At 32.5% G+C, this 26,987-nt stretch overlaps 4 protein-coding genes across 6 annotated transcripts; 3 read left to right on the forward strand and 1 right to left on the reverse strand.

The window, feature by feature from the left end:
• The first annotated feature begins 488 nt into the window (after nucleotides 1-488).
• On the forward strand, nucleotides 489-3,084 carry LOC125851233 (succinate-semialdehyde dehydrogenase, mitochondrial). 3 transcript variants are annotated; one of them, XM_049531003.1, is made up of 2 exons: nucleotides 489-609; nucleotides 1,360-3,084. In XM_049531003.1, the coding sequence occupies exon 2, from the start codon at nucleotides 1,402-1,404 to the stop codon at nucleotides 2,968-2,970; it is 1,569 nt and encodes a 522-aa protein (XP_049386960.1). In that variant the 5' UTR covers nucleotides 489-609; nucleotides 1,360-1,401; the 3' UTR covers nucleotides 2,971-3,084. The 3 variants fall into 3 exon arrangements, with proteins under 3 accessions (XP_049386960.1, XP_049386961.1, XP_049386963.1); XM_049531004.1 differs by having other exon boundaries at nucleotides 1,383-3,084; XM_049531006.1 differs by having other exon boundaries at nucleotides 1,475-3,084.
• A 766-nt stretch (nucleotides 3,085-3,850) lies between these two features.
• On the forward strand, nucleotides 3,851-7,462 carry LOC125851291 (uncharacterized). The gene is made up of 4 exons (XM_049531078.1): nucleotides 3,851-4,146; nucleotides 4,247-4,475; nucleotides 5,625-5,777; nucleotides 6,764-7,462. Exons 1-4 carry the CDS (start codon nucleotides 3,937-3,939, stop codon nucleotides 7,435-7,437), a joined length of 1,266 nt encoding a protein of 421 aa, XP_049387035.1. The 5' UTR covers nucleotides 3,851-3,936; the 3' UTR covers nucleotides 7,438-7,462.
• Nucleotides 7,463-16,929: 9,467 nt separating this feature from the next.
• LOC125851277 (putative disease resistance protein RGA3) lies at nucleotides 16,930-22,821 on the forward strand. Its single transcript, XM_049531062.1, has 3 exons — nucleotides 16,930-17,159; nucleotides 18,235-21,421; nucleotides 21,527-22,821. Exons 1-2 carry the CDS (start codon nucleotides 16,977-16,979, stop codon nucleotides 21,400-21,402), a joined length of 3,351 nt encoding a protein of 1,116 aa, XP_049387019.1. The 5' UTR covers nucleotides 16,930-16,976; the 3' UTR covers nucleotides 21,403-21,421; nucleotides 21,527-22,821.
• LOC125851282 (plasmodesmata-located protein 2-like) lies at nucleotides 22,815-25,240 on the reverse strand. Its single transcript, XM_049531066.1, has 3 exons — nucleotides 24,082-25,240; nucleotides 23,422-23,535; nucleotides 22,815-23,189 (listed from the first exon to the last, which is right to left on the reverse strand). The coding sequence occupies exons 1-3, from the start codon at nucleotides 24,959-24,961 to the stop codon at nucleotides 23,182-23,184; spliced, it is 1,002 nt and encodes a 333-aa protein (XP_049387023.1). The 5' UTR covers nucleotides 24,962-25,240; the 3' UTR covers nucleotides 22,815-23,181.
• Nucleotides 25,241-26,987: the final 1,747 nt, after the last annotated feature.

Genomic DNA, 26,987 nt, shown 5'->3' on the forward strand with positions numbered 1-26,987 from the left:
TTAGGATAGTCGGAGGTTACTCAAACTACTTTTCAATCATGATGAGGTTGCGTCAGAGGTCAATCCTTAGGCCGTTCAAATTTTACCTTAGTGATAGATGAAATTAACACGACATATTCAAGAAAAGGGGTCGTGATGTATGTTATTTGTAGATGACATAGTTTTGATCGACAAGACGCGTTGTGAAATTAATGATAGGCTAGAAGTTGGGAGACATACCCCCAAAGTCTAGATAAAAAATTGATTGATAGTTTAAATAGGAAAGTCGTACAACTGATAGTTCAAATACGAAACTCACAAAAACATGATACTATAGATGTGCTATTCACCATTCGTTCTAAATATAAAACAGAATAGATCGGGACCCCCTTAAACTTGACGATTATATTTTATGTTGGTTAAATATCCTCTATATAAAACATTAATATATTTTCCACGTAGGATTTATAACAATCTCAAATTAATTTATATTTCCATTTATCGTTATAATGTATAGTTTGCGTTGACTAATATTGAGGTAGTAGGTAGCATCCATCTCTTTTAGGGTTCCATCGCTCACACTCACTCTCTTCACTCTCCGGTAGATCTCCAAATTCTCCGACGGAAAAGGTTAGTACTTTCTATTCGTATTATCTTTGTCAAAACTGAATCTTCATTGTTGTGAAAGTTGAATTTTTGCTTGAGAACTTGACTCATCGTCTCATTTTGAAATTCAGTTTAGGTAATTTATGGGTTAATTTAGCATATGGATCACTGAACTGTCGGAAATTTGACTTTCCGATGAGTTAATCTAAATGCTTATGATTCAGTATTAGGAGAAAACCGAAGCAAAAAAATTGGAAGTATATGCTTTAGGTGAAACGTATATCTATGTCTGTAGAGAATGTAGAGAAGGGACGAAGAGTAATTGATCAAATTTGCGGACATTATTATGAGGAACCGCGCTATTTTGGCTTAAAGGCTCCTGAACTGCTCTAAATTATAGTTAATTGAGTGATTTTAACTATACAAGAAATAGTATTGTGATTTTTTGATATATAATGTGTAAAGTTTAGTGACTGTGAAATTAACTCCAGTAATTTGTTTTTGCCCTCGTGTATGATATACCTTTGGCATTGGATTTCTTGGGAAATTACATATGATTGGTGTATTGTTTTGTTTTGAGGAATGGTTGGGGAGCTGGATTTGTGTATGTTAATGGATATTTTGATTGGAACCTGCAGTAGTTTGGTGAATTTACAACTCTATTAATCTACGTCTTGTTGTTTTTTGAATTTTGAAAAAGAAAAGCATAAAAGTGGGATGAGTGATATGAATTTGTTAAAACATGTTTGCTTTTTTTCCGTTTAATTTTCTCAGTTTATTCATTTGGATGCTTGAAGTTGGAATTCGGGTGCCCTGATGCAAATGATTCGTGTGCGTACCAGAATGGCTCTTTCTGCTTGTGCGATGTTATATCGTTCCTCAATTTCAGGTCCTGTGCGACTGATGACGACAGACACACAAAGTGTTGCTGCTAAGCTGAGCAGCTCTGGATTGTTGCGGAGTCAGGCTCTTATTGGAGGGAAATGGGTTGATGCATATGATGGGAAGACTATAAAGGTCCACAATCCTGCAACAGGGGAGGTAATAACAGATGTGCCATGCATGGGAGGGAGGGAGACGAACGATGCAATTTCTTCTGCCTATGATGCATTTAGTTCATGGAGCAAACTTACTGCAGCTGAAAGGAGCAAATATTTAAGGAAGTGGTATGATTTGATAATGGCCCATAAAGAAGAACTTGGACAGCTTATGACACTAGAGCAAGGGAAACCTCTGAAAGAGGCCATTGGTGAAGTTAGTTATGGGGCTGGTTTTATTGAGTTCTCCGCTGAAGAGGGTAAGCGTATATATGGTGACATCATTCCATCACCATTAGCAGATAGGCGGTTATTTGTTTTAAAGCAACCAGTTGGTGTTGTTGGTGCAATTACTCCGTGGAATTTTCCCCTGGCTATGATTACCCGAAAAATTGGCCCTGCTCTTGCTTGTGGTTGTACAGTGGTGATAAAACCATCTGAACTCACACCCTTGACTGCTTTAGCAGCAGCTGAACTCTCCATTCAAGCTGGAATACCACTGGGTGTAGTGAATGTTGTTATGGGAAATGCACCTGCTATTGGAGACGCACTGCTCGCAAGCCCACAGGTAAGAAAAATTACATTCACAGGTTCAACCAAGGTTGGGAAAATATTGATGGAAGGTGCTGCTGCCACCGTTAAAAAGGTGTCTCTTGAGCTAGGCGGTAATGCACCTTGCATCATCTTTGATGACGCAGATCTTGAAGTAGCTTTAAAAGGAGCTCTGGCAACAAAGTTCCGTAACACCGGACAAACATGTGTATGCGCGAACAGAATACTTGTGCAAGAAGGGATATATGATAAATTCGCAAATGCTTTTGCAAAAGCTGTCCAAAACATGAAAGTTGGAGATGGTTTCACTGAAGGTGTGGAGCAAGGCCCTCTAATCAATGAAGCAGCAGTACAGAAGGTTGAATCTTTTGTAGAAGAAGCTACTTCAAAGGGAGCCAAAGTCCTCGTTGGGGGGAAAAGACACAGCCTTGGCATGACTTTCTACGAGCCTACAGTCGTAACTGGTGTTAACAGTGAGATGCTCTTGGCGAAAGAGGAAGTATTTGGCCCAGTCGCCCCTCTTTTGAAGTTCAAAACTGACGAAGAAGCAATCCAAATGGCTAACGACACCAATGCTGGTTTAGCTGCTTATATATTCTCAACAAACATCAAAAGAGCTTGGCGTGTTACTGAAGCTCTCGAATATGGAATTGTCGGAGTTAATGAAGGACTAGTTTCAACCGAGGTAGCTCCATTTGGAGGCGTGAAACAATCAGGTCTTGGCCGCGAAGGTTCTAAATATGGGATGGATGAATATTTAGAGATGAAATACGTGTGCTTGGGAAGTATGAGCTAAATCACCTATGTAATTTTTTTTTCTTACTAATAAGAGACACATTGGTGCCAGTCTCATTTTGGGTTTAATGCAGTTTTCACGTCTTTATGAATGAACACATTTTTAGTGTCTTTATTGCCTCTCTTCTTTTCAATTGCTCTATTTTTTCCTGTTATCAATTCCTTTCTTATAGCTGATTAAATAAATTCCATATATTTACACTTTGACGACTGATACGGTGCTCTATACTACCACCGAGCTAAATACTTGGATAGACTGTAGTTGAATTTTTATTTTTTTTGGTTTTCCACCTAGTGTCCAGTACTTACGTAGGACCAATACTCATATAGGAGCCTGACTAAATCCTAATTGCACCATGAAGTCCCACATTGGACCAATACTCACATAGGAGTCTGGCTAAATTCGAATTGCGCTGGAAAGTCCTACATTGGATAAAGCGCTTCGGCTTGCGCCGAAAAGTCTCATGCTCCGGATTGTGCTGGAAAGTCTCACATTGGGGGTAAAGCGCTTCCTAATAAAGATGCTCTATACTACCACCGAGCTAAATACTTGATAGGAAGGAGTTAATTTTTTTTTTGATTGTTCACCTAGTGTCCGGTACTCATATAGGAGTCTGACTAAATCCAGATTATGTCGAAAAGCTCCACATTTGAGGTAAAACGCACCAAATTGGTCGGGAAGTCTCTCATTGGGATAAAATGCTTCCTAATAAAGGTAGCTTTGTACCTATACCAGGACAATAGTTAAAGAGCCCAATTAAATCTTGATTAGGCAAGAAAGTTTCACATTAAAGGTAAAACGCTCTAAATTGATCGAAAAGTCTACATGATATAAAATGTTTTTTAATAAAGGTAACTCTTACAGGACGCAGTTAAATTACATTTGAACATTTTTCAGGTATACATGACCATTAAAAAAGACCCGAAACTTCCATAGAGAGGGGTTTAGAGAGGGTTTCTGGTGGAAATGTTGAAGTTAACCAAACGGAATTTGGCATGGCAGCAGCTGAGACGATTATCAACGGCGATTCGACAAACTGTAGAAGATGAAGGCGACTGGTTTTATTCATCGGAATGGTGGGGCACAACCTCCGGTGGTGGCGACACAGTTTTCCGATCAATTTCCGATAAGGGAAATGGCGTCGTTTCTGTCGTAGCTTACCCTTCTTCCAAACCAGTTCAGTCTTTCTTTCTCTCCCTTCTTCCGATTGAGATGTTGTTTTTGTTTTTGTTATTGGATGTGAATATTTCCACTAAAAATGATTTTTTTATGATAGGAAAATTGTTATTGGGGAAAAACAGAGAATTGGCTTCAGAAGAGGTATGAAAAGATGTATCCAGAACATGAACAGGTAGGGGATTTCAGGATTCTTGGTTACCAATGGCGGAATCTTCACTTTAATGAGGAGACTCGTCAAAGCACAGTTAAAATAATGGCTGCTTATAGGGATTCAAATCCTGGTTCTATTTACTTGATGCAGCAGGCAGAGTGTCTCGCTGTTCCATGTATGTATCGCGTTATTATTATCTGTCTTGCAGCTCTTTTGCAGTCATATAATCATGTAAATAGAACATATGAACAAGTCATGCTCTAACAATAAAAATGGGATGAATGGTACTATTGTTGCCTTGGTTCTTTTCAACAGCTGGTTGATCCTCTTAAATATGTACTTTTGTTCCTAGTTTTGCATTTGGTTCTTGAGTTGGTTGGTCGTCGTTATCAAGTATTAATTTTGCTGTATTACTATGAACAAGGTCTTGAAGAATTATTCATTAAGGGGAACATACAAGTTGCTCAGTTTATAGCTACCTTTTTTCTTTCTTGAACCAGTTCCTTTTCATGGTTTTCTCTCTTCATGTGCAATTTTTGTTTGTTGTCACACTGAAGAAAGATGAAAGCAAAGAACCTTCACTAAAAGGCAATTATTTACTTTACTTATGATAAAACTGACATTCGAAGGATCTCTCTGATAAATTACCATACTGGAGGTGAGAGAAATACTAATTAACAGTCTGCTGATTATTAGTCACTTAGTTTTCAGTTTTTTTTGCTGAAATATTTTACCAAAGGAATGGATTTTCAGTTTTTCATGTTCCTCGACCTCCATAATATCTCCGTCAGCTAGCAGACTTCAGGTTTCAACACTAAAAAGCTTCTTTTGTCTTTCACTTGCATTTTGGTTTTCAATAGAAGAACATATTACAAATACAATGATTTCATTCCATGTGCAAGAAAACATATTAAATTTGATTATGCCACAAATGAGGAAAAGGGATACTTCTATATAATATTAATGGTTCATGTCAGGAATATTGTGCTCCAAACCTCAAATATGTACATCATGACAAAATTGTTTTTTTAGCCTCAGGTCTTCTGTAAGAAATGATGCACATGATAAATTTCCTAAGCATTTTCTCTTTAAAATGTTGTTTTGATAAGAAAAAGATGTGGCAATTTAATACAGAATTTATGGATGTTGAAGGTCCAGTGTAGTTTGTTTTACAAGATCCTTTCTGTCATGACCTTAGAGTAAATAGTGCTTATACAGTATTTTAGTTATTGGAAGTTAAGGTGTCGTACTTATGCCAGTTCTCCTCAGTGATGATCATACTTTCACATTTTTAATGTTGCATCTTTTCATATTTTCTCTACAGATGTGAAGAGCATGGTCTCTTCTGGGTTGGCTACCATTGCATCTTGTAAATTCGATCTTGAAAGTGCAGTTTGTGGGAGAAAATCAATGAAAATTTTATGCATTGGGCATGGCGGAGGAAGCATACCGTTATTTTTGGCAAGTAAAATCCAAGGTTCGAACTGAATGCTGTTTTTCCTGCCTTTGCTGCTCTTTAAGTCTCTGAATTTGAGCATTCTTTTGGTGGCATTGTGTCATTTGACAAAGTATGAACGGGAAATTATTATCCAATCCTTCTTATCACTGGATGTGATATTAAAGACACATACTTTCTCCCTTTGATGTAAAATCTCATCTTGAACATAAGTTTTGGGGAAGATAATCTGACATGAGATGATGCAGGAAACTCAAGATTATGTATTTCTTCTACTATAGTTGATATCCTCTGAACTGACTCAAATACAATATTGACTGAATTCTTTCAAGTTTCTGAAGGAGTTTTCATTTTTCTAATAGAATATGTACAGGATGCGAGGTCTGCTGGGAGAATAAATGATAAAAATGAGTGCCTTTTAAATTGAATAGACTTGATTGTGGTCTGGTATCACACAGAAAATTCATTCCTGTTTGCTTGGATCACAATTACAAGGGGCTTCAATGATGAAGGGTTGCTTGTTTATCAGACCGCAAATTCATGCCTGTAGTTCTTGTTTGGTTCACATAGATGGGGTAAATTTGGATAGACTTTTGTTCATGATATTAGAATTTGAAGCACTGCTACTCCAAATATTACACTGAAGCGCTCTCGTCTTTTTGGATACGGTTGTAAAATGAACACCTTTGATAGATTGTGTTCTTGCATTGCATACCTCCCACTCAGTGTTTCCTTTCTATCCACTTGGATATATTTATGAATTTCGGTAAAGATTTAGTCATAGTACTTCTGTCCAACACTTTCTTGGAGAAAAGATATGAATATCAGATTACCTAGAATTGGAACTACTTTGTTCTCTGCTTTTAAATCCCTTCCAATGGCATTGCAACTTTAATTTCTAGTTTGACAGACTTGGCACTTGTTCCGAAACTAACTGTTGCTTGTCTTAATTTGATGTACTAATTTGCAAAATGTCTGTTTTGGAATTAACCCCTGCAATGTATCAGGTGCTGAAGTACACATTGCTGAAATCGACCCTGTGGTAATCTCAGCCTCGGTTCAAGCAATGGGGTTCCCATCTTACTCAGTTATGACTCCATCTGGTAGCCGTGCACACTCAACTCCTGATCCTATCCAAGAAGTTCAATGGAAAGGCATTCATGAGAGGATTCAATTACACGAATCAGATGCTGAGAAGTTTCTCCTCGAGAACAAAAATCTTTATGATCTTGTTTTCATCGACGCATATGACGGGGAAGATATCTTTCCTCACACGCTATGGGATCCACACTCTCCGTTCCTCAATGCTCTTGCAGACCAACTTCACCCTGAGCATGGAACTGTTGTCGTAAACCTTCACTCAGATGTAGACTTCAGGGATGATGATTTCATTCCACCTGGTTCTCACCTTTTGCCAATGGGAAAGTATATTTCGAAAGTGTGCCGATCATATAAAGAAGCTCTGTTAGGGAGTAAGAGTTCCTATAATGGTCTGGCTTATGTAGTTTCTGTGCCTTGGGTATGTAATACATCTCTTGTTGTGAGCAGAGGTTTAGAGAAATCTAATAGAGATATGGTTATGAGGAATATCATCTCTAAATCCCTAGTTGTTGAGAATATTCTCGACTTGCCATTTTCTTGTATGCAATATCTGAAAAGAGGTTTTACTCTGGTGAATTAATATGAATTGAAGTGTTTTGCCTTCACTTCAAAGACATTATATTAGTTGAGGTGTACACAAGTTGATTAAAACATCTCTGTTGTTAATAGTGTACTTCTTGAATATAGGATGATATGAACCTACTTGCGATATATTTGACCGCCAGGTACGCTTTGAGAAAGACAATATTTGATGACTTGATCTCTTTGTAAATATTTCAAGAGTTTATGAGACATTAGAAATAACAAGGATTATTCAAACTTAGTACTTCATTGACAACATAAATCTTGATTACATTTGATTAATCAAGATTCTTTTCTACTATAAACAAGTAGAATAATGGTACATGACTTTCTAATTAGGTGCATTCTCTTGTTGAACATTCATTGAAGCAGCTTCCCATTAGCTCCTTATCTAGAAAAAGTCAAAATTGTTAAAAATAAGTCATAAACTTGGCTTATTGAGACAAACATAGAGAGAGGGGGCATAGGGGTGACAGAATTAACTCATGAATATATAACTTGTTCAATCGCCTTAAAGTTGGGTAGGTTATCAACTTACATATTTATTATTAAGGAAATCTTGTCAATTTAGTAGAAGTAAGATCTGCGTATACATTCTATCTTTTCAAACAACACTTATGAAATGGTACCAATTCATTCTTTTCAACCCCACTTATGAAATTATACTGAGTATGTTGCTGATTTGTTGTCGTTGAGAAATCTCGTCAATATATTTTAAAAGTACTTTTTTTGTTTAAATGTTATATGCAATATTAGGTGCTTACAAAAAATTAATAAATAAATATATTAAAATTAAGAAAGAATTTGATAGGTTAGGCCATAACTCGATTTTAGTCCATTTCAATCAAACTCATTTCAGTTTAAGTAGCTTTTCAACTATTTTGATCAACTTAAATTCAGTCCAACCGATCCATTTGACACCCCTAGACTTAACTCATTGGGAGGGGATTGTTGAATTAACAAAAAAAATATGAAAAGAAGTATACCTTGTTTAAACTTGTAGCAATGTTGAATTAAGCAAACAAGTTTACAATTGAATTCTTTAGAAGAAATAGAATGTGGACAATTCTTTATACAAATGTCTGAGCAAATAGGATTGAAGAGACAAGCAAGTCTACACTTCCATTCACAAGACAATTTTTCCCCATCATTAGCATTATTATTTGCTACAAAAATCATAATAATAATGAAAAGTCTCACTATTAGAACCTTTGTGAAATTCATTGTATGTAGTTTTTTAGACTTTTGTAGTTGGATGGTAGACTTTTAGGTACTGCTATTTATAACTAAAAATATTTAGTCAAACAAAATAAATGCACTACAATTTGATAATCGAAGTTACATTACTCCCTCCGTTTCAAAAAAACGTGTCACAGGCTCACAGTTATATCCTTTTAAGAGCCAAATCATATGAATTTTACTCCATACGTTCACTTTTACTTGTCGCTCATTTTTAAACAAATTTTCAATTTTACTTGTCACTTTTGACCTATCAAGAAAAGACAATAGTTTTCTTTCCATATTTTACCCTCAACATTAAATATTTATTTTCCAAGACATCATTTAATAAGAATGACTTGATAAATTACTTATATCAATAATTATTTTCTCAATGGATATGTCAAATCAAATTGTGACAAGTAAAAATGAACAAAGGAAGTAAGATGTATTATTTTTTATCATATGAGAAGGTTGTTATTATAGTAATTGTTGTACATACAGTTTTTAATTTCTAAAATTTTAATTTTAGATTATTGAATTAATCTAATCTACCTTAGCTCTAAAAAGTAATTAAACCGACTTTTGAAAAGTGAAACATTGACAACTAGTTTGAAAAAAATATACTAATTCCTTAATAGAAATTGGGTATTTAAAATTTTTTTTGGGTAATATTGTTATTAGGAGATAACAAAAAGATGATAAAGGTAATATTGTACTTCATTAAAAACACAAATCTTGATTACATTTGATTCATTAAGAATCTTTTCTAGTTTACTTTTACTAATCAAGAAATAACATAAGAGTACATCTTCTTTTTTTTAACTAACCACAAATTTTTGCTAAACATTCCTTCCTGCAAATGTCCATTTGCTCATCATCTAAATTAAAAATAATGTAAAATCGTCATAAATATAACTTATTTAAACAAAAACATATAGATAGAGATAATAAAATTAACCTAGATACAAATCCGATATATCGAATGCCATTAAACTTGAAATTATCGAATAAAAATAGATATAAAAAAAAAATATACCTTCTTTAAATTCGGAGCAACGTTCAATTGAACCACCCACTTATTACAATCCACCAAGCATTGTGCTAGGCAAGGACGACTGTCCATACATGCACGTTGACAAAAAACCATACAAGAAGCTATTGACTTATTACCAATAACATTACTATTTGCTACATAAAACATAATAAAAAGAAGTTTCAATGTTAAAATTTTTGTGAAATTCATATTTTTTTTTCTTATGATATATGTATTTTTTTTAGACTTTTGAATATGGATGAATGATAGATGTGAAAGTAATGCATACTATTTATAACCAAAGATTTTAGTTGAATTTAAGACAAGTTGAAATATAATTTGATGGTAAAATTATATTATACCCAAATAATTAAATAGAGTTGAATTTGATAATATATGTTAGACTACAAAAGTAAATGTAGTACAATCTACATACTTAATTTGTTTAAAACGTTTTGAATGTTATATTATATATGCACTCTCTAATAGTGATTTTTTATAAAATTATGTTTATTTGAGATATTGGAATCATAAATATTTATTTATAAAAGAATTATAAAAATATGTGATTAATACCTTAGAATATTCTGATATCTTAATGAAAAAAAACTTGAGAAATTGGATTTCTTAGTAGTAATGATTTTAAACTATATATCATTAATACAAATGACTATTTTAAACTATTTATCATCAATACAAAATGATAACAAATTGATCACTAATGTAAATGCTAGCAAGATTTGACTGGATTTTGTGACATTTACCTTTTGGAGTTTTAGGTGACAACCCGTCATGTCATCAGACCATATAAGCGTTACGTAAGTGTTATATGACACAAAATTATCCGTGTGGGTCTTACATAGAACTAGAAAGCTACTCCATCCGTTCCACAAAGAATGACCTGGTTTGATTTGACACGGAGTTTAAGTAAATGAAGAAGACTTTTGAATCTTGTGGTCTTAAACATGCCACGTGGAAAGCAAAAAGAAAAATGTTACCAAAAAACGAAAAAGGTCATTCTTTTTTAAACTGACTAAAAAGGAAAGGAGGTCATTCTTTGTGAAACGGAGGGAATAGTATTTAATGGAGTATTCTAGGGCTATGTGAATTATTTTCTTGTAGCCTCTTAGAATATCATAGATTTACGTGAAAAGTCCTTAGAATATTCTAGTTGTATAGAGTATTCTAAAAAATAGGCTTATTTGTAAATATGTAGGGATTTATGTAATCATTATTATTTAATTATTAGATCCTAAGTTAATAGTATAAATAGAGGGACATCCATTTATAAATTAAATTCATCAAACAAAATTCAATCAAAGTTCTCCACAACACAATTCTAATTAGCAATCCTCTTGTGTTCTCTGTACTATTCTCTTAGCAATTCCTAGAGTTTTATGTTGACTTGACATAGTAAGATGGTGAACAAGTTGTGTAAGAACGTGAGCAAGTTGTCAAGTGTCGCATGTGTGTGTAGTAAAAAATTAAGGGTGTGACATTTATAATCATTAAGATTTTTTTCTTTTGCTTTTTCTAGTTCAAATTATGTTTCCACTTAACTTTCAGTATATACCTTAAAATATTATTGACTCATAAAAAAAAATAAAAAAATATTATACACTTCACCTTAAATATAGAGTTCATAATATTCAAATTCAAATTTAGTCAAATTTCAGTATGGATATCAAATATGTTTTTGGAAACACACCACCCCACACACATCCTTCAAAGACCATCCAAACTTTTAACTCTATTTTAATTATTATTTTTGTTTAAATGTTATATGCACATAAAATTTCTTAGACTAAAGTAAGCTCTTGAGTTAAACAACCCTTAACGCTAATTTCAAATAAAATAACTAAAAAAATCTTTTAAAAAAATAAAAAAGATGGAAAATTCAAAAGTAATTTTGTACTTCATTAAAAACATAAATCTTGATTACATTTGATTAATCAAGAATCTTTTCTAGCTTACTATTAAACTAATTGCAAATTTTTGCTGAACAATCTTTCAAGCAGCTATCCATTTGCTTATCATCTGGTAAAAAATTACTAAATCGTTACAATAATTTTGACTTATTCAAACAAAAATATACAAATAGAGATAATAACACTAGCCTATACAAATATATAGTTTTTTTTAGACTTTTGAATATATGGATGATACATGTGAAAGTAATGTTTGCTATTTATAACCAAAAGATTTTGGTTAAATTTAAGATAAGTAGCAATATAATTTGATGATAAAATTATATTATACTCACGTAATTAATATAGATCAATTTGATAGTAATAAATATTTATTAGACTACAAAGTAAATGTAGTACAATCTACATATTCAATTTGTTTAAAAAACATTTTTGACTGTTATGTTATGCAATCTCTAAATTTTGACGGTTGAGTAGTGATTTTTTTTTATAAAAAAAGTATATAATTTGAAAGTTTGTAATTAAAAATATTTATTTATAAAAAAAATAAAAATATATGATTTATTGATACATTATCTTAGGATATTCTAATATCTTATTTACGAAAAAAAAAACTTCAACTTATATATTACTATATATTAGAAGAGTCTAGGATTTACTACCATTGTTCCAATTAAATCATTACAAGTGTCCAATACTTACTATATAAAATATATAAGTGGGCCCCACCTCCTTCCACTTAAATAATATTTTTCAACCTTATCATGGTAAAAGTTGAATTTATTATCCTTTTCATTTAATTTTATATGATATTATTTTTTCTATAAAATCATTATATATGTTTTAAGAATTTAAATTTCAAAAACATTATAATTTAACTTTAAAGATTTTATTTTATCAAAATCTTGTACATTGAAATATATAGTTATGAATTTAAAATATTTTTAAAATCATATAAAAATTTCAATAACCTCTCAAATTCCATAATATAACACTTAAATACTAAATATTATATATTAATTACTATAGTATAAATGACTTAAATACTCCATATTATCTATTACAATAATTAACAATTATTTGACACTTTAAATTCTATCAATGCCATATAAATTAGGATAAAAAACCTAACATATAATATTTAAATATATTTAAAAATACTATAAGTAATACTATACATTACGATAATTAACAGCTTAATTATTTAAATCCTAGACTCTTCTAATATATAGTAATTTAATTGACTCTCTAAATTCTATTGGTACCACATAAAATAGATTATATAATAAACATATATTGTTTGAAATTGACGAAAAAGAAACAATAAATTACAATAATTAATAAAAAAATAGTCCACTCCAAAAAATCTATCAATTAACAACATATATTGTTTGAAATTGACGAAAAAGAAACTATAAATTACAATAATTAACAAAATAAATCTCTCGACTCCAACAAATCTATCAATTAATGCCACATAAATTGGGACATGGCAAATAACATATGTTATTAAAAAATTAGGTTCAAAATGTACTATAAAATACAATAATTAACAACTTAATATATTAAAGAGACATATAAAAAAGGGTTAATATTTGAAATTCTACATCTGCCACATAAATTAGAACAAATACGGTAATAAATATTATTTCCAAAATTATGTTTAAAAAAAGTATTACAAATCACAATAGCTAACAATTTAAAATATTTTTAAAATCATATAAAAATTTCAATAACTTCTCAAATTCCATAATATGACATAAATAAAAAAAAATTTGTTATAAATCATAATAAATAGTACAATATTTCAACTATTTTAAAAGTATTATAAATTGTAATAAATAATACAACAATTTAAATTACTTAAAATTTAACGACTTAAAAATATTTTTTTAAATGTATTAAAATTTTGGTTAATTGTCAAAACTTTACATGTGCCACATAAATTGGGACATTGACAGTCACACATATTTTTTTTAAAAAATTACATTAAAAATATTCTATCAATTAACAACATATATTGTTTGAAATTGACAGAAAAAAAATATAAATTACAATAATTAACAAAATAAATCTCTCGACTCCAACAAATCTATCAATTAATGCCACATAAATTGGGACATGACAAATAACATATATTATTAAAAAATTAGGTTCAAAATGTACAATAAAATACAATAATTAACAACTTAATATATTAAAGAGACATATGCTTAGTATTTGAAATTATGCGTGTGCCACATAAATTAGAACAAACAGAGTAATAAATATTTTTTTCAAAATTATGTTAAAAAAAATACTACAAATCACAATAGCTAAAAATTTAAAATATTTTTAAAATCATATAAAAATTTTAATAACTTCTCAAATTCCATAATATGACATAAATTAAAATAATAAAAAATATATATATTGGGCTCCGTGCTGGCACGGGGTCCTATATCTAGTAGATAAAGAAAACTTCAAATTCATATTAATTTTACTTCATATCGATATCCAAACCTAAAGTAAGTATATATTAATATTATATATGAATTAAACCTAAAGTAGGTTTAGTTACAATTATTTATGATGTCCTGAAATTATAAGTTATAAAAATCAAACTCCAAAGCATTTGTCTTGTAGGACAATATCCCAAGTTTTTCATCTAATATTCGATATTTCCATTAAAATTTAATTAATTTAAATTCATATTATATCCTATTCGAAGAAAAAACAGTCCCTATCGAGTATATGAACTTGTATAACTTTAAATTTCTTTGGCATTTTAATTACAAATATTTTTATTCAAATTTTATTTTCTCATTAAAAACAACTAAACTTTTTACCATACATACTGAGATCTTTTAGTTGGTGTGAAAAAATCAAACCGATCGATAAATCGAATCAAAAAAGTGTTATTGATTTATTTTTATTCGATAATTGGGTTAACGGTTATTTCATGGTTTTATGAAAAAAAAATTATTGAGTTATCAATTCGATATTAGTTTTTTAATATTGGATTATTGGGTTAATCGATAACCCATTAAGAATATAATAATTTACTATTTTAATTTTTAGTAATGCATAAATATCAAATAAAAATTATTAATATAATCACTATATTAGACTATAATTATAAGGACCGTACACAATTAACGCTACTTAACTCTAGTCTCTGCATTTATCCTTTAGGTTTTAGTATTGCTTTAGTCTTTATTGTTGCAATTTTGTCTGATTTGCTTGTTTCGCGTAATTTTTCCATCTGGGCACCTACTCATTCTTTTTTGGGTTATGTCTGTATCACGTTAAATTATTGGACAAGCCATATATTTATTTTGAAAGCATTTTCTTATTAGTTAAAATCGTTAAAGGCCAAAAATCGATAAATCGAAACCCGATAACAAATATCTTACTGATTTAATTATCAATTTAACATATTTAAAAATAAAAAATTGATAAACTAAATCAAGACTACTTAAAATCAAACCGAACCAACCGATACACACGGTTACAAATAACGGTTGGCGCACGCAATTTTGAACCGCCAACAAGAAGAATTAATATTATTTATTTTTTTAATAACCAATAATGCATGCCACGTGTGCCAAAATTCACACGTATACTACTCTGGAGTCACAGTTTTAGAACACATAATAAAGTATTTTCAGTATAATATATTTGGGATCGGTGCTAGAAGCCCGGATACGAATTATATAATCTAATAGCTTTTACTTAAATAATATATTCATATTAAGAAATTTATCAAATATATATATATATATCAAAATTATAACTTAATTATTAATGATTAAAATCATCCTAAATTTTAAAAGGGAAAAATGATAAATATACTCTAAACTATCGTAAATGGTATGTAAATATCTTTCGTCATATTTTTGAGTATTGGTGTCCCTGCCATTCAAAAACTAGAGAATATATACTCTTTATACTAACAGACATACACGTGTCATAATCTTATCCACCGACCTGACATTTATTAAATATTGGATCAGCAGATAAGATTACGTCACGTGTCATTATTTAGTCTTCAGTTAGAGTGAAGGACACATATGCTCTAGTTTTTGGATGACAGAGACATCAATGGCTAAAAATATGACATATGGTATCAGCGTACCATTTATGATAGTTCAAAAATATATTTGTCATTTTTCCTATTTTTAAAATATACAACTAAATTCTGACTCCGCCTCTAAATATATATCAAAGGTATATTTGTCATTTTGCCTATTTTAAAAATATAATAGAAAACAGGAAGCCGCACACAACACAAACTTAAATTTTGTGTGCTGCAAAAAAAACTTCACCATTATATAAACAGGTCACTTTGTGATAATACTTCAAACCATCAAAAAAAAGGAAGAAAATTGCAGAAAAATGTCTGGTTTGATAAATATTTGGGCAACTGAATTTTCAAAGTTGTTGAAGAGGGAATCAATTTCACCAAAAGAGTTAAATCCAAAAAGTGAATTAATTGGTGAAAAGTTTGAGATTAAAAAGTTGCCAATTTTGCAGAATTATTACTACTCTGAGGCTTCAATTTCTATGATTGTTCATTGTGTTAGCCCTTGAAGGAACAATGGATAATGCTTGTTAAACTTTTTTTTTTTTTTTTGGGCAGATTATGAATCCTCATCTTGATGTTTATGAGGAATAATGTACAGATTTAATTTTGGTTTGTATATAGATCTGATTTTCTCTTTTAACATCTACTCATGATTTTTTCAGCATAATACTAATGTGTATTGTATTTGTTGAATCCAAATTATAATTAAGAATTAGAGCACTAAGGTAATAGTGAAGGATGTGGTACCAGACTATTTCAGCTTTAACTAGAGGTCTCTTAGTACAAGCTATGAAATATGAAATTTTGTATAGTAAAGAGCACTTCATTTGAATAGGGGTCTACACAAATTGAATTCAAAATAATCGAATTTCAATACATGAGAAACCACATAAAAAGATAAAAGAAAAGATGACAGATAGAGCCAAAGCGTCAAAATAAATATTTTAAAATATATTTTTATTTTAATCAAATAGTAGTATTAATCATTGTATAAGGAATTTTTGCATTACTTATGGTAAAAGAAAAAATTGCAATTTTAATAATCTAAATAATTGACTATTTTTTCCATAATGTGTCATTTGTAATGAGGAAGAAGTCTTCGTCAACTCTTGATGATGTGCCATTTGTAATGAAGAAGAAGTCTTCGTCAACTCTTGATGAATTGTGTTGAGTATAACCAACTTTTAATTCATAAAATTTTGCAAGATAGTTCATTTTCGAAATCATATACTCGCAGTTTTCAAGCATCTCGACTAATTCTGCAGGATCAGTTCCCACTAGCATACACAATGGCTGAAACAATTCTATACAAGCTCGCTGCTGAAATCTTGAAAAGTTTGAGTTCTCTTGCTGCTCAACAAGTAGGATCCATTTACGGAGTAGCCGATGAGCTTCACAAGCTATCTACTACAGTTTCTTCTATACAAGTCGTACTTACTGATGCAGAGAAGCAGCAGGGGAGTAGCCATCAGGTGAGGGAATATATTACATGTTTGCCTTAATTTTGTTATGATTATCAGGATCGAAATAATCAGGTGTCATGCTGAGTCCAAGTTAAGCAATTAGTATGAGTTGAGGGATATGGGGATGTTTTAGGTTTGTGTGATGTATGAGCTAGGAGGAAGAATGGGTGTGGATAAATGGTATTGTTAAAGAATCTTGGAGCATACGCTCCGCAATTAGTATGAGTTGAGGGATATGGGGATGTTTTAGGTTTGTGTGATGTATGAGCTAGGAGGAAGAATGGGTGTGGATAAATGGTATTGTTAAAGAATCTTGGGGCATACGCTCATCAAATGTTCGACAAATTGTCTAAGTGAAAACAAGAGGCTACTCTATCATTTGTGTAAACCTCTTACTCTCCTAATACATAAACATGTCCTTTAAAGTTTTATCTGGCTTATATGTACTCCAATTTTTGGGTGTGCAATACACTTATATAGAGTTAAACAAGTAGACACACCAATTTAATTGGCATTTTACATGAGAATTCACATCCTACAGGGCATTGTACGTGTATTAAATTCACATCCTACATGGCATTGTACGTGTATTATGCCAGTAGGATGTGTGTGTCTACTTTTTCAACTTCATATGCACACCGAAAGTTGAAGGACATAGATACCATATGAGTCAAGTTTTAGCGAGGCGCTGCAGTAACACCGAAGTCCTATCTGCTATAATGTTGAGCCTAGGACGCTCTGTCTTCTTTATAGAAGCAATCAACTAAGTTTTGAACGAATTAGCTCCTTGGTAATGGCTTAATCTATAGATAGAAAGCCCTATGATGGGAAACTACCACGTTAGGTTTGGAGAGAGATGGGACCAGTTATATAATAGGTGAAGTTGATGCAAGCATTTTCTTTTAATAGTCGGAATATTTATATATTATGCCTTTTTTATCTATTGCTCATCTTCGCCTGTGGAGATATATCGATTGATAGGACCATGCTAAATTATTATCTTTCTTTTGATATATCTCTATTTATCATTTGATGTTTGCTTTGTTAGCTTCGGCAAGACACCTGATTATTTCAATCCTAACAGGACTGGATAATGAGGCTTAAAAAAGTGTTCTTTGAGGCTGATGATCTCTTGGATGACTTTGCCACTGAAGTTACACATCGAAAATTGGTGAATAAGGTAGGCATCTTCTTCTCAAAATCGAACCCTGTGCTTTATAATCTCAAGATAAGTCATCGACTCAAGGCCATTCGACAAAACCTAGATCTAATTGCAAAAGATAAGGCCTCCTTAGATCTAGTTGAAAGGAGGCAACCTTTGCTTCTGGAGCCTAATTCAGTCCAATTGAATTTGGATAGAGAGACTTATTCGTTTGTGCCTGATGGAGAAGTGATTGGAAGGAATGCTGATAAAAAGGAAATTGTGGATTTTCTTTTGGATTCTGAGATTGAAGAGCATGTTGTGGTTATATCAATTGTTGGTCTTGGGGGACAAGGAAAGACCACTCTGGCACAATGGGTGTATAATGATGAAATGGTTAAGGCGAATTTCGATAAAAGATTGTGGGTTTGTGTTTCGGATGTTTTTGAAGTGAAAATGATTGCAGAAAAAATCGTCGAATCTGCAGGAGGGGAGAAGGCTAATTACCTTCAACTAAATACAGTGCAAAATGAGCTTACGAAAATGCTTGATGGGAAGAAGTATTTGCTAGTGCTCGATGATGTGTGGAACGAAAATACCTTGAAATGGTCGAAACTGAAGAATATGTTGATTGGTGGAGCCAAGGGAAGTAAGATTTTAATGACTACTCGTTCAGATGTGGTGGCGGAAGCTTCAGGAAGTGTTCACCAACATAAATTAGGGGACCTTTCAGAGGAAGAGGCATGGACATTGTTTGAGAAAATGGCATTTGAATGTAACAAAGAGAGTGAAAATTCAAATTTGGTGGAAATAGGAAAGGAAATTGTGAGAAAGTGTGGAGGAGTTCCTCTTGCAATAAAATCAGTAGGAAGCCTACTTCGCCTCAAAAGAACGGAGAATGAGTGGATATATTTCAAGAATCAAGATTTGTCAAGTATCACACGAGGAGGCAACGATGTAATGGCCATTTTGAGATTGAGCTATAATCACCTTCCTCAGCATTTAAAGATATGCTTCGCATATTGTTCCCTCTTTCCAAAGGATTTTGAAATTCAGAGATTTGATTTGATTGATATGTGGATTGCTCAAGGCTTTATTCAATCAACTATTAGCAACAGAGATAATGTGGAGGATGTTGCAAATTCATATTTCATGGATTTGTTAAGAAGGTCATTCTTTCAAGAGACTGAAGAACATGAATTGTTTCCGCTCTTTCAAGGAATTGAAAAACATGAATCCCTACCTTTTTATAAAATGCACGATCTTATTCATGATCTCGCGAAAGAAGTTGCAGATAGGGAATTCTTCAGTATCACTAAAACTGAAGATACAGAAGTTGTACCAGAACAAACTCTCCATGCGTCTTGTTTATTCCAGATCGATGGTTCATTGGTATTTCCCAGTGACTTCTATAGGAAGCATATCAAGTTGCGGACATTTATTTACTTAAATGGTTCCCCATACAGTGTCATGAGCAATTCAAAAGTGAAGAGAACGATTAACTTAAATGGTTACCCATACAATGTCATGAGCAATTCAACCTTGGAGAGAATGATTTCAAGTTTTGAACGTTTGCGCATTCTACATTTATGTCAGCTGCAGATAGAACTTTTACCTCAATCTTTAGGTGGACTGAAGCATCTAAGATACCTTACTATTTCTTCTAAGAGCATTGTTACTTTACCAAATTCCATCACAAAATTGCATAATTTACAAATTTTAAAGTTGGTCCGTTGCTATAAACTCAAAAAGTTGCCAAGAGATATTTGGAGATTGGTGAGCCTTCGACGTTTGGTATGTAGATTCTGCCGCTCATTAACCCATATTCCACCAGGACTTTGGCAGTTGGCAAGTCTCATGCATTTGGATTTTACTTGTTCCCTGGAAGATATGCCTGGAATTGGCCAATTGACGTCTCTACGGACATTGACAGATTTTATCATAAGCAAAGAAAGTTGCATATCTGGTCTGGCAAGTGACAGGTTGAATGACCTAAAAGGCCTCGTTGATCTCAGAAATAGATTAACCATTAAGTTCATGGGACGAGTCCGTGCAATTGGAGAAATAACACTGACAGATGTAGTGAAAAATATGAAACATCTTCGACAGCTGAGTGTAAAGTTCAAATATGGGAACCATGAGGATGATGATACTGGAGATGATCTGATAATGTTGGAGGCCCTGCAGCCGCACCAAAACATTGAAAGCTTGGGAATAGTAAATTATAGCAGGTCAAGGTTTCCAAGTTGGTTGATGGTTGAGAATCTTGGATTTTTGCTACCCAAGCTTGTTTATCTAGATATAAGATATTGCCTTAAATGCCAAAAGCTTCCACCGCTATGGAAATTGCCATCTCTCCAAAGTCTTGTACTACGGAATCTCAACTTTGTAGAGAACATCGATGGACTTGAAGGTGATGATAAATTCATGCTACCATCAGATGAATGCTACTTCTCTTCCCTAAAACGACTTGAATTGCAGGCAATAAATGAGAAGATAATGAAGCAAATTCTTTGCCCACCGCATCATCCTTCTCCTCTTCGTGATTTGAATAATTTGACTCTAGGTTCTGTTGATGGCCTTACAACTGTGCCAGAGGATGTGTTCAAGAGTCTGGTGTCGCTCCAATCCTTGTCCATTCAAGAATGCGGAAACCTGGTCTCTGTATCCACATGTCTAACTCATCTCAGTTCCCTTGAGCATTTGTGTATAGAAAATTGCCCTCAGCTCGACTTGTCCAGCGATGAGGCAATGCAATTTCAAGCCCCGGGGAACTTGTCAACTTTCAGTGTTGTCAGGCTTGACAAGCTAACGACACTTCCAGTTTGGCTCCAACATTTCTCAGGTACTTTGAAATCAATAGACATTTGGAGATGTCCTAACTTTGCAACAATTCCAGAATGGATAGGCGACCTCATTTCCCTTAATCGGTTGGAGATTCATGGTTCCCCAATGTTGACATCCTTGCCAGAAGGCATGCGATCTCTCGCAGCATTGCAACTGCTATTTGTTATAAGAGGTTCATCAATCCTGAAGCAAAGGTGCCAGGAGGAAGCAGGAGAGGACTGGCCTAAAATTGCTCACATCCCAAGAGTTTACATACAAGAATGACAACCTGGTGCAAGTTGAGGTAATTATCCTTTTACGCCTGTTCGGATTGTTGTTTCTCATTGTTTCACAGAATGTATTGTTTTATACCTTATTATGTTTTGTTGTTGAATCAATGTTTGGATAGATAGATGAGTTGGGTTGCTGAACCGATTTTCTGGAGAGTTTAAACGAAAGAAGTTGTCATTTCAACTATGTTCTTGGGAGATTCGGGTCAATTAAAAAGTTGATAATTCAGAAGAACTTCTCTGAGGCTTCCATTTCCATGGTTAATGGTATATCAAATGGTTTTCTTTAACATTATGTTTAAATAACGGATTATATTTGCAACGACCACTTAATCTCTAGCATTATCACTCCACTCAGACCCGACTCTCTATCTTCTAACGCGATGAATATGCTGGCAGGCGATAGCAAGTAAAATTTTCTGGCTTGTGGCTGAGCACAAGTCTTTTAGTTAAATTCCCTAGATCACTAGGAGACTTTCAGAACTATTGTATGGTGCTTAACGTGAGTATTAATTTAGAAATATACATAGTAGTACTATTATTATATACACATAATGTGAGTGGGAGGTACATGAAGGAGTCATAAACAAGAAAAGGATAGCTCAGTTTTGGGAAAAAGAAGATTCTTTTATTGAAAAGGAGTGACATCAAGGGTGTGTTCGATACGGAGGAAAATATTTTCCAGAATATGCTTTGATTGATCAAAAATTTGGAAAATAAGTTCCTTAAAAATGAAGAAAATGACTTTCCTAGTAGAAATAGGAAAATATAAGTTACACGAGTGGCATTCCACATTGATTTTCTTCTTACTCAAGGCTCGAACTCGAGATATTTGATTAAGGGTGAAGCAGTTCCACCATTACACCGCGCACGACTCATGTTGGTATCATAATCAAAATGTATATGCATGACATATTTTTTTTTTTGATAACCGAGAAATCCGTCAATGACCTTCCCTTTGGACCAATCACAACCTTCTAAACTCGGTGGATAATGGGTTCACCCCTCTACCCTTCTCCACTTAAATACCGGGCTTCGTTTTGCATGGTGAGGACTTGAACCTGCGACCTAAGCCACAAATCCTCCACCTTTTGTCACTTGAGCTAGGCCTCGGAAGCGATGGCATATTGTATATACATTCATAAACTTGTAGGGAAGCCCACCAAATGGCAATGTTGTTCTTGGATATTGAACTAAGTAACATAAATTATTTTTCAATTCATATATTATACAAGTGCGAGCATCTATCGAGAATAACCTCTTTATGAGATAGGATAAGGCATGCATGCATCTACCCTACCCGACCTCTTTTATAAGATCACACTGAGTATGTTATTGTATATATTATACAAGTGGAAATGCACTCACTGAGAGAACTTTGTAAAAAGTAAAAAACTTTAGAAGAAGAAAAAAAGGGAGAAACAATTATTCAGAGACAAAGAGAAAAGAGACAACATGCACATGGCCATAGGAGAAAAATGCCAAAAAACATTATAATGCTCTTTCCAATTTTCTTAGTTGACAAAAAACATGTATTGTTACATAATTTCTGCAAAAATTTATGTCCCCAAAATAGTATTTTTGTTTTTCTCTTTTTACCTAATAATTCCAAGAATTACAGCTCACAAACTCCTTCACTTTTTTCAGGAATTTCCAAGAAAATAAATTTTCCTTCTTTTTTCTTCCAGGAAGAAAATCTTAACAAGGAAAGAATCCACCTTACAAAAAGCTTTTGCCAGCCTTTTATAATAATAATAATACACAGCTGATCCCTTCAATAATCTGCAACAAATATTTAAATCATAACATAAGCAAGTGGCAATATTTTAAACCATAGAAAAAATCTAGAGTTCATAACATTTTTAGTCCCTCGGTTATTGATAAATTCTAATTTTAGTCCTAAGTGAAGGTTAGATAGACAAGTCGAGCCATATATCACGAGGATCAAAATCATAATTTACCAATAATCGAGAGATCGAAAATATTATTTTCCCAAATTTTACTATACACTTACCATCATGTTTCTTCATTTGGTTCCTTGCAAAGAGCATGCAAATGACTAGAAAACCAACTCCTGCTGCTCCTCCTAATATTATAGCCACTGTCTTCCCTGTGTTTTGGCCTGTCCCTACACATTAATTGAACATACACAACTCTCATTACTATACAACTTTTTTATAACAAAAATATGAAATGAGAGCAAACAAATCTAAGTTAGACAAACATCTTGTTAACAGTGATATATTATTAAAAAAAAAAACACACATTTTATCATGCTTCTTGTTTGTTTATTCCAAGATCCATTTTTTATTGAAGTATACAGCTAATTTCATGAGGTAGACGGCTCAAAAATTCTAAGAAAGACAAAATCTTGATTAGAGTGTTAACACTTGCAAATTAAACCAGAAACCATTGTCACAGTCTAACATGTTTAGCTCTCGTTTGATCATAAATTTTGAAGTTGAAACTTGAAAAGTTGAGTTTTTGAAACTTAAGTCGTGTTTGAACATGCATTTTACTTGGACTATCCACTAGCTAAGCAACATATATGGTTTGGACTAGTTTTTGGGACTTTTGAAAATCTTATGAAGACGGATTCTCAAAATCTGATCCAAAATATATGGTCAAACAGATATTTAAACGCTAGCTAAGCAATCAATTCAAGGAAAAGTACCTGCTGAAGGAGATGGAGACCAGTATGAAGAAGATGATGATGATGATGATGATGATGATTTTGTGGGAGCCCCATTTGGATAATAATTATAACTGACAAAGCACTTATGAAGAAATATTTGGCCAGAAATTGAGCTACCACATTCAACTTGAGCTCTTTGGACAGCACTTTTCACACACTCACCACAATCAGAAGAGCCTACATCCCCTTCACATTGTCCCAAAACAAAAACAGACTCATAATTTGATGTGTAAAATCCATTATTAGCACTAGACATTGCATTTTCCAGTGTGGAAAAAGCAGTATCCCTCTTCTCCTCAAATCCACTCCCTGGTGCATTTTTCCCACTACAAGTCTTGTACAACATCTCCATTCCTGAGATTTGTGGGAAACCAGAGACTTCATAGAGCATGTAACAGCCTAAAAGCTGGATTCTTGCAGCAACAGGGGTGCCACAGAGCTTGTCAATCAGTATTGGCAAACCATTTACACAGTTATAACAATCAATATTAGAAAGGTCACCTCTACACTGAAAAAGACCAGTTATTGTAGTTTGGCCAGTACCAGTTGTAGTTTTGTAAAACTTGGATTTTGAAGATTGTGAAACAAGAGTGCCAAAAAGGGTTGAAAGGGCTTGTGAGTAAACACCAGATGGATCTGATAATGCCTGTTTTGCACAACCCTTGTACACTAAATTAGTGTTTCCAGATGCAGATTCAGCTGGTGCTACATTCTTGAAAATTGCTAGAATGACCAAGTAAACAGAGAAAATGCAAAAAAATGGTTTCTTGGACAACCCCATTTTTGGGAGATTCTTGAAAATGGCTAGAATGGCCAAGAAAATGCATAAAAATGGTTTCTTGGACAACCCCATTACCATTTTTTGGAGATTCTTGAAATATTATACCATTGTTGTTTTTTTGCTGTTTTGTAGATTTTGAGAGGAAAAAGATTGCACCTTGAAGTTTTTTTTTTTTTTGCTTAAGATATCAGTAAGGGATTTTGAAGGGTTGAGATTCTACCACTAGTACTAGTACTATTTCTTCTTGAAATTTGTTACTTTTTTTCTGAAAAAAGGGGTGTTGGTTTTTGTAGTGGTGTTTTTGGATTCACTTTATTATTATAAATGGCCTACTATTTGTCTATCTTTGGATGTGCAGAACTGAGAAAAATAGGGTATCTGTATCTTTATCAGTATATATATAATATATATGTATACAAAGGACAATTTGATACTGTATTTTTTAACCTCCAACTCAATTTTTTACTAACAAAAGCCAAATGGGGGTTGGGGGTTGGGGGGGGAGGGGTGTATTTTAGAGAATGAGAACAAAAAAAATGGTTATAAAAAAACAACTCATAAAGTGGTAAAAAATATTCCCTAGGTAACAGAGAGGTGAAGAGAGTGGGAGTAAACATGGATTAACTGTGTAAGTTTGACTAAAGTACAATATTTTTTTAGAAAAAACATACTGTAAAATTTCAAGATTTTGAATTTTGAAATATTTACTAAGTTTCATGGTATATTTGTTTTGTACTGATTGTCTTTAGTTGAACATTATTTAATGGAGTTTGAATAAATATAGTGAATCTATTTATTGGCTTGATATAGTTATGGCAACCAATCTTTATCATGTGATAACTGCAAAAATATATATATTTACTTGAAGTTGTTAAGATTTGAAAGATTAGTAATAAATGATATAACTAGAAATGGTATCCTCATAAAGATTTTTGGTTTTTTTTTTCTGAAATAGTTATATGGTATATAGAATTTATTAATTTGACTATTTTAAATTCGTGTTAGTAAAGCTCAGTGTTGTGAAAGACGGTCGCCTCATTGTCAATGGCGAGAGGCGAGTCAACCATTCATCGAATTTTAACATTGTGGTGAGGCGATCGTCAAAAGGTGGTGCCATGGCGACAAAGATGTCACCTTTTGTATTTTCTTTTTTAAAAAAAGGCGACCAATTTAGGATTTTAAATGTTAAAAGGTAATTTTAGGATTTTCAACTAGACTCCTTAGGCGACTAGTTAGACTTTTTCGGCAACTCCAAAGTCCAACCAATATGTATTTCTTCTTTCTTTGTTTCTTTTTCCTTCTTCAGAGTCACTTCTACCTATGATTTTTTTTTTCTCACTATTTTGACTTTTGTTTTGTTTTTTTCTCATTCTAGTTCTACGTATGTATAATCTATTTCAGCTTTTGGATTAAAATATTTTCTTATATGTTATTGCTATTGAGATTTTGATTATTTATATATGCAATTAAATATTTTAATTTTTTATATTAATTGGGTCGTACTTCAAAAAGGCAAGCGCCTCGCCGCTCGATTCACCTTGTGGCTAGGCAAACTCTTGTCGCCTTTTATCGCTTCTTGTCGTCCGAAACATTGGTAAAGCTTATATTAAGTATAAGTAAGAAAATAAAATGTATGATGGTTTTATTATTTAAACTTTTAGATGAGATTGAAATTGATTAGGTTCCTTTTTTTTTTTGCAACTGAGTAGATTAAATCTTACCGTCATTCATTATCAAAAAGAATTTTGAAGATATGATTAAAAACACAAAAGTTGTGTTCTCATTAATATGTTAAATTTTTAAATGATATGATTACGGCCAAACTCATCTTATGCTTTTTTACATCTTGAGTTTTTATGTTTCATCATCTAGTTTATGTTCTAATATTCAGACGGAATGATTCCATGAAATGGATAACATAAGAGATATATTCAATATCTTATTAGAAATTACTCCATTTTCAATTTTGAACCCGAAATCAATTATAAAAAATGGAGGGATTTCATAGTGTTATTTATTCTTATTTAAGTTAAATAATGATGGTTTTAAATCACAATAATTATTCTATACCATACGCTCTAAGCAACTGTCTTTAGGTTCTTCT

Source organism: Solanum stenotomum, unplaced genomic scaffold (genome assembly GCF_019186545.1).
Source record: "Solanum stenotomum isolate F172 unplaced genomic scaffold, ASM1918654v1 scaffold23673, whole genome shotgun sequence".
Lineage (NCBI taxonomy): Eukaryota > Viridiplantae > Streptophyta > Magnoliopsida > Solanales > Solanaceae > Solanum > Solanum stenotomum.

Excerpts from the sequence above, each read along its gene's own strand:
- LOC125851233 (XM_049531003.1), top strand. The coding sequence starts at position 1,402 with ATGCAAATGATTCGTGTGCGTACCAGAATGGCTCTTTCTGCTTGTGCG.
- LOC125851291 (XM_049531078.1), top strand. The coding sequence starts at position 3,937 with ATGTTGAAGTTAACCAAACGGAATTTGGCATGGCAGCAGCTGAGACGA. Across the intron at positions 4,476-5,624 it reads AGAGTGTCTCGCTGTTCCAT|ATGTGAAGAGCATGGTCTCT; the intron begins GTATGTATCGCG and ends TTTTCTCTACAG. Across the intron at positions 5,778-6,763 it reads TTTGGCAAGTAAAATCCAAG|GTGCTGAAGTACACATTGCT; the intron begins GTTCGAACTGAA and ends GCAATGTATCAG.
- LOC125851277 (XM_049531062.1), top strand. The coding sequence starts at position 16,977 with ATGGCTGAAACAATTCTATACAAGCTCGCTGCTGAAATCTTGAAAAGT. Across the intron at positions 17,160-18,234 it reads AGCAGGGGAGTAGCCATCAG|GACTGGATAATGAGGCTTAA; the intron begins GTGAGGGAATAT and ends CAATCCTAACAG.
- LOC125851282 (XM_049531066.1), bottom strand. The coding sequence starts at position 24,961 with ATGGTAATGGGGTTGTCCAAGAAACCATTTTTATGCATTTTCTTGGCC. Across the intron at positions 23,536-24,081 it reads GTCTCCATCTCCTTCAGCAG|GGACAGGCCAAAACACAGGG; the intron begins GTACTTTTCCTT and ends ATTAATGTGTAG.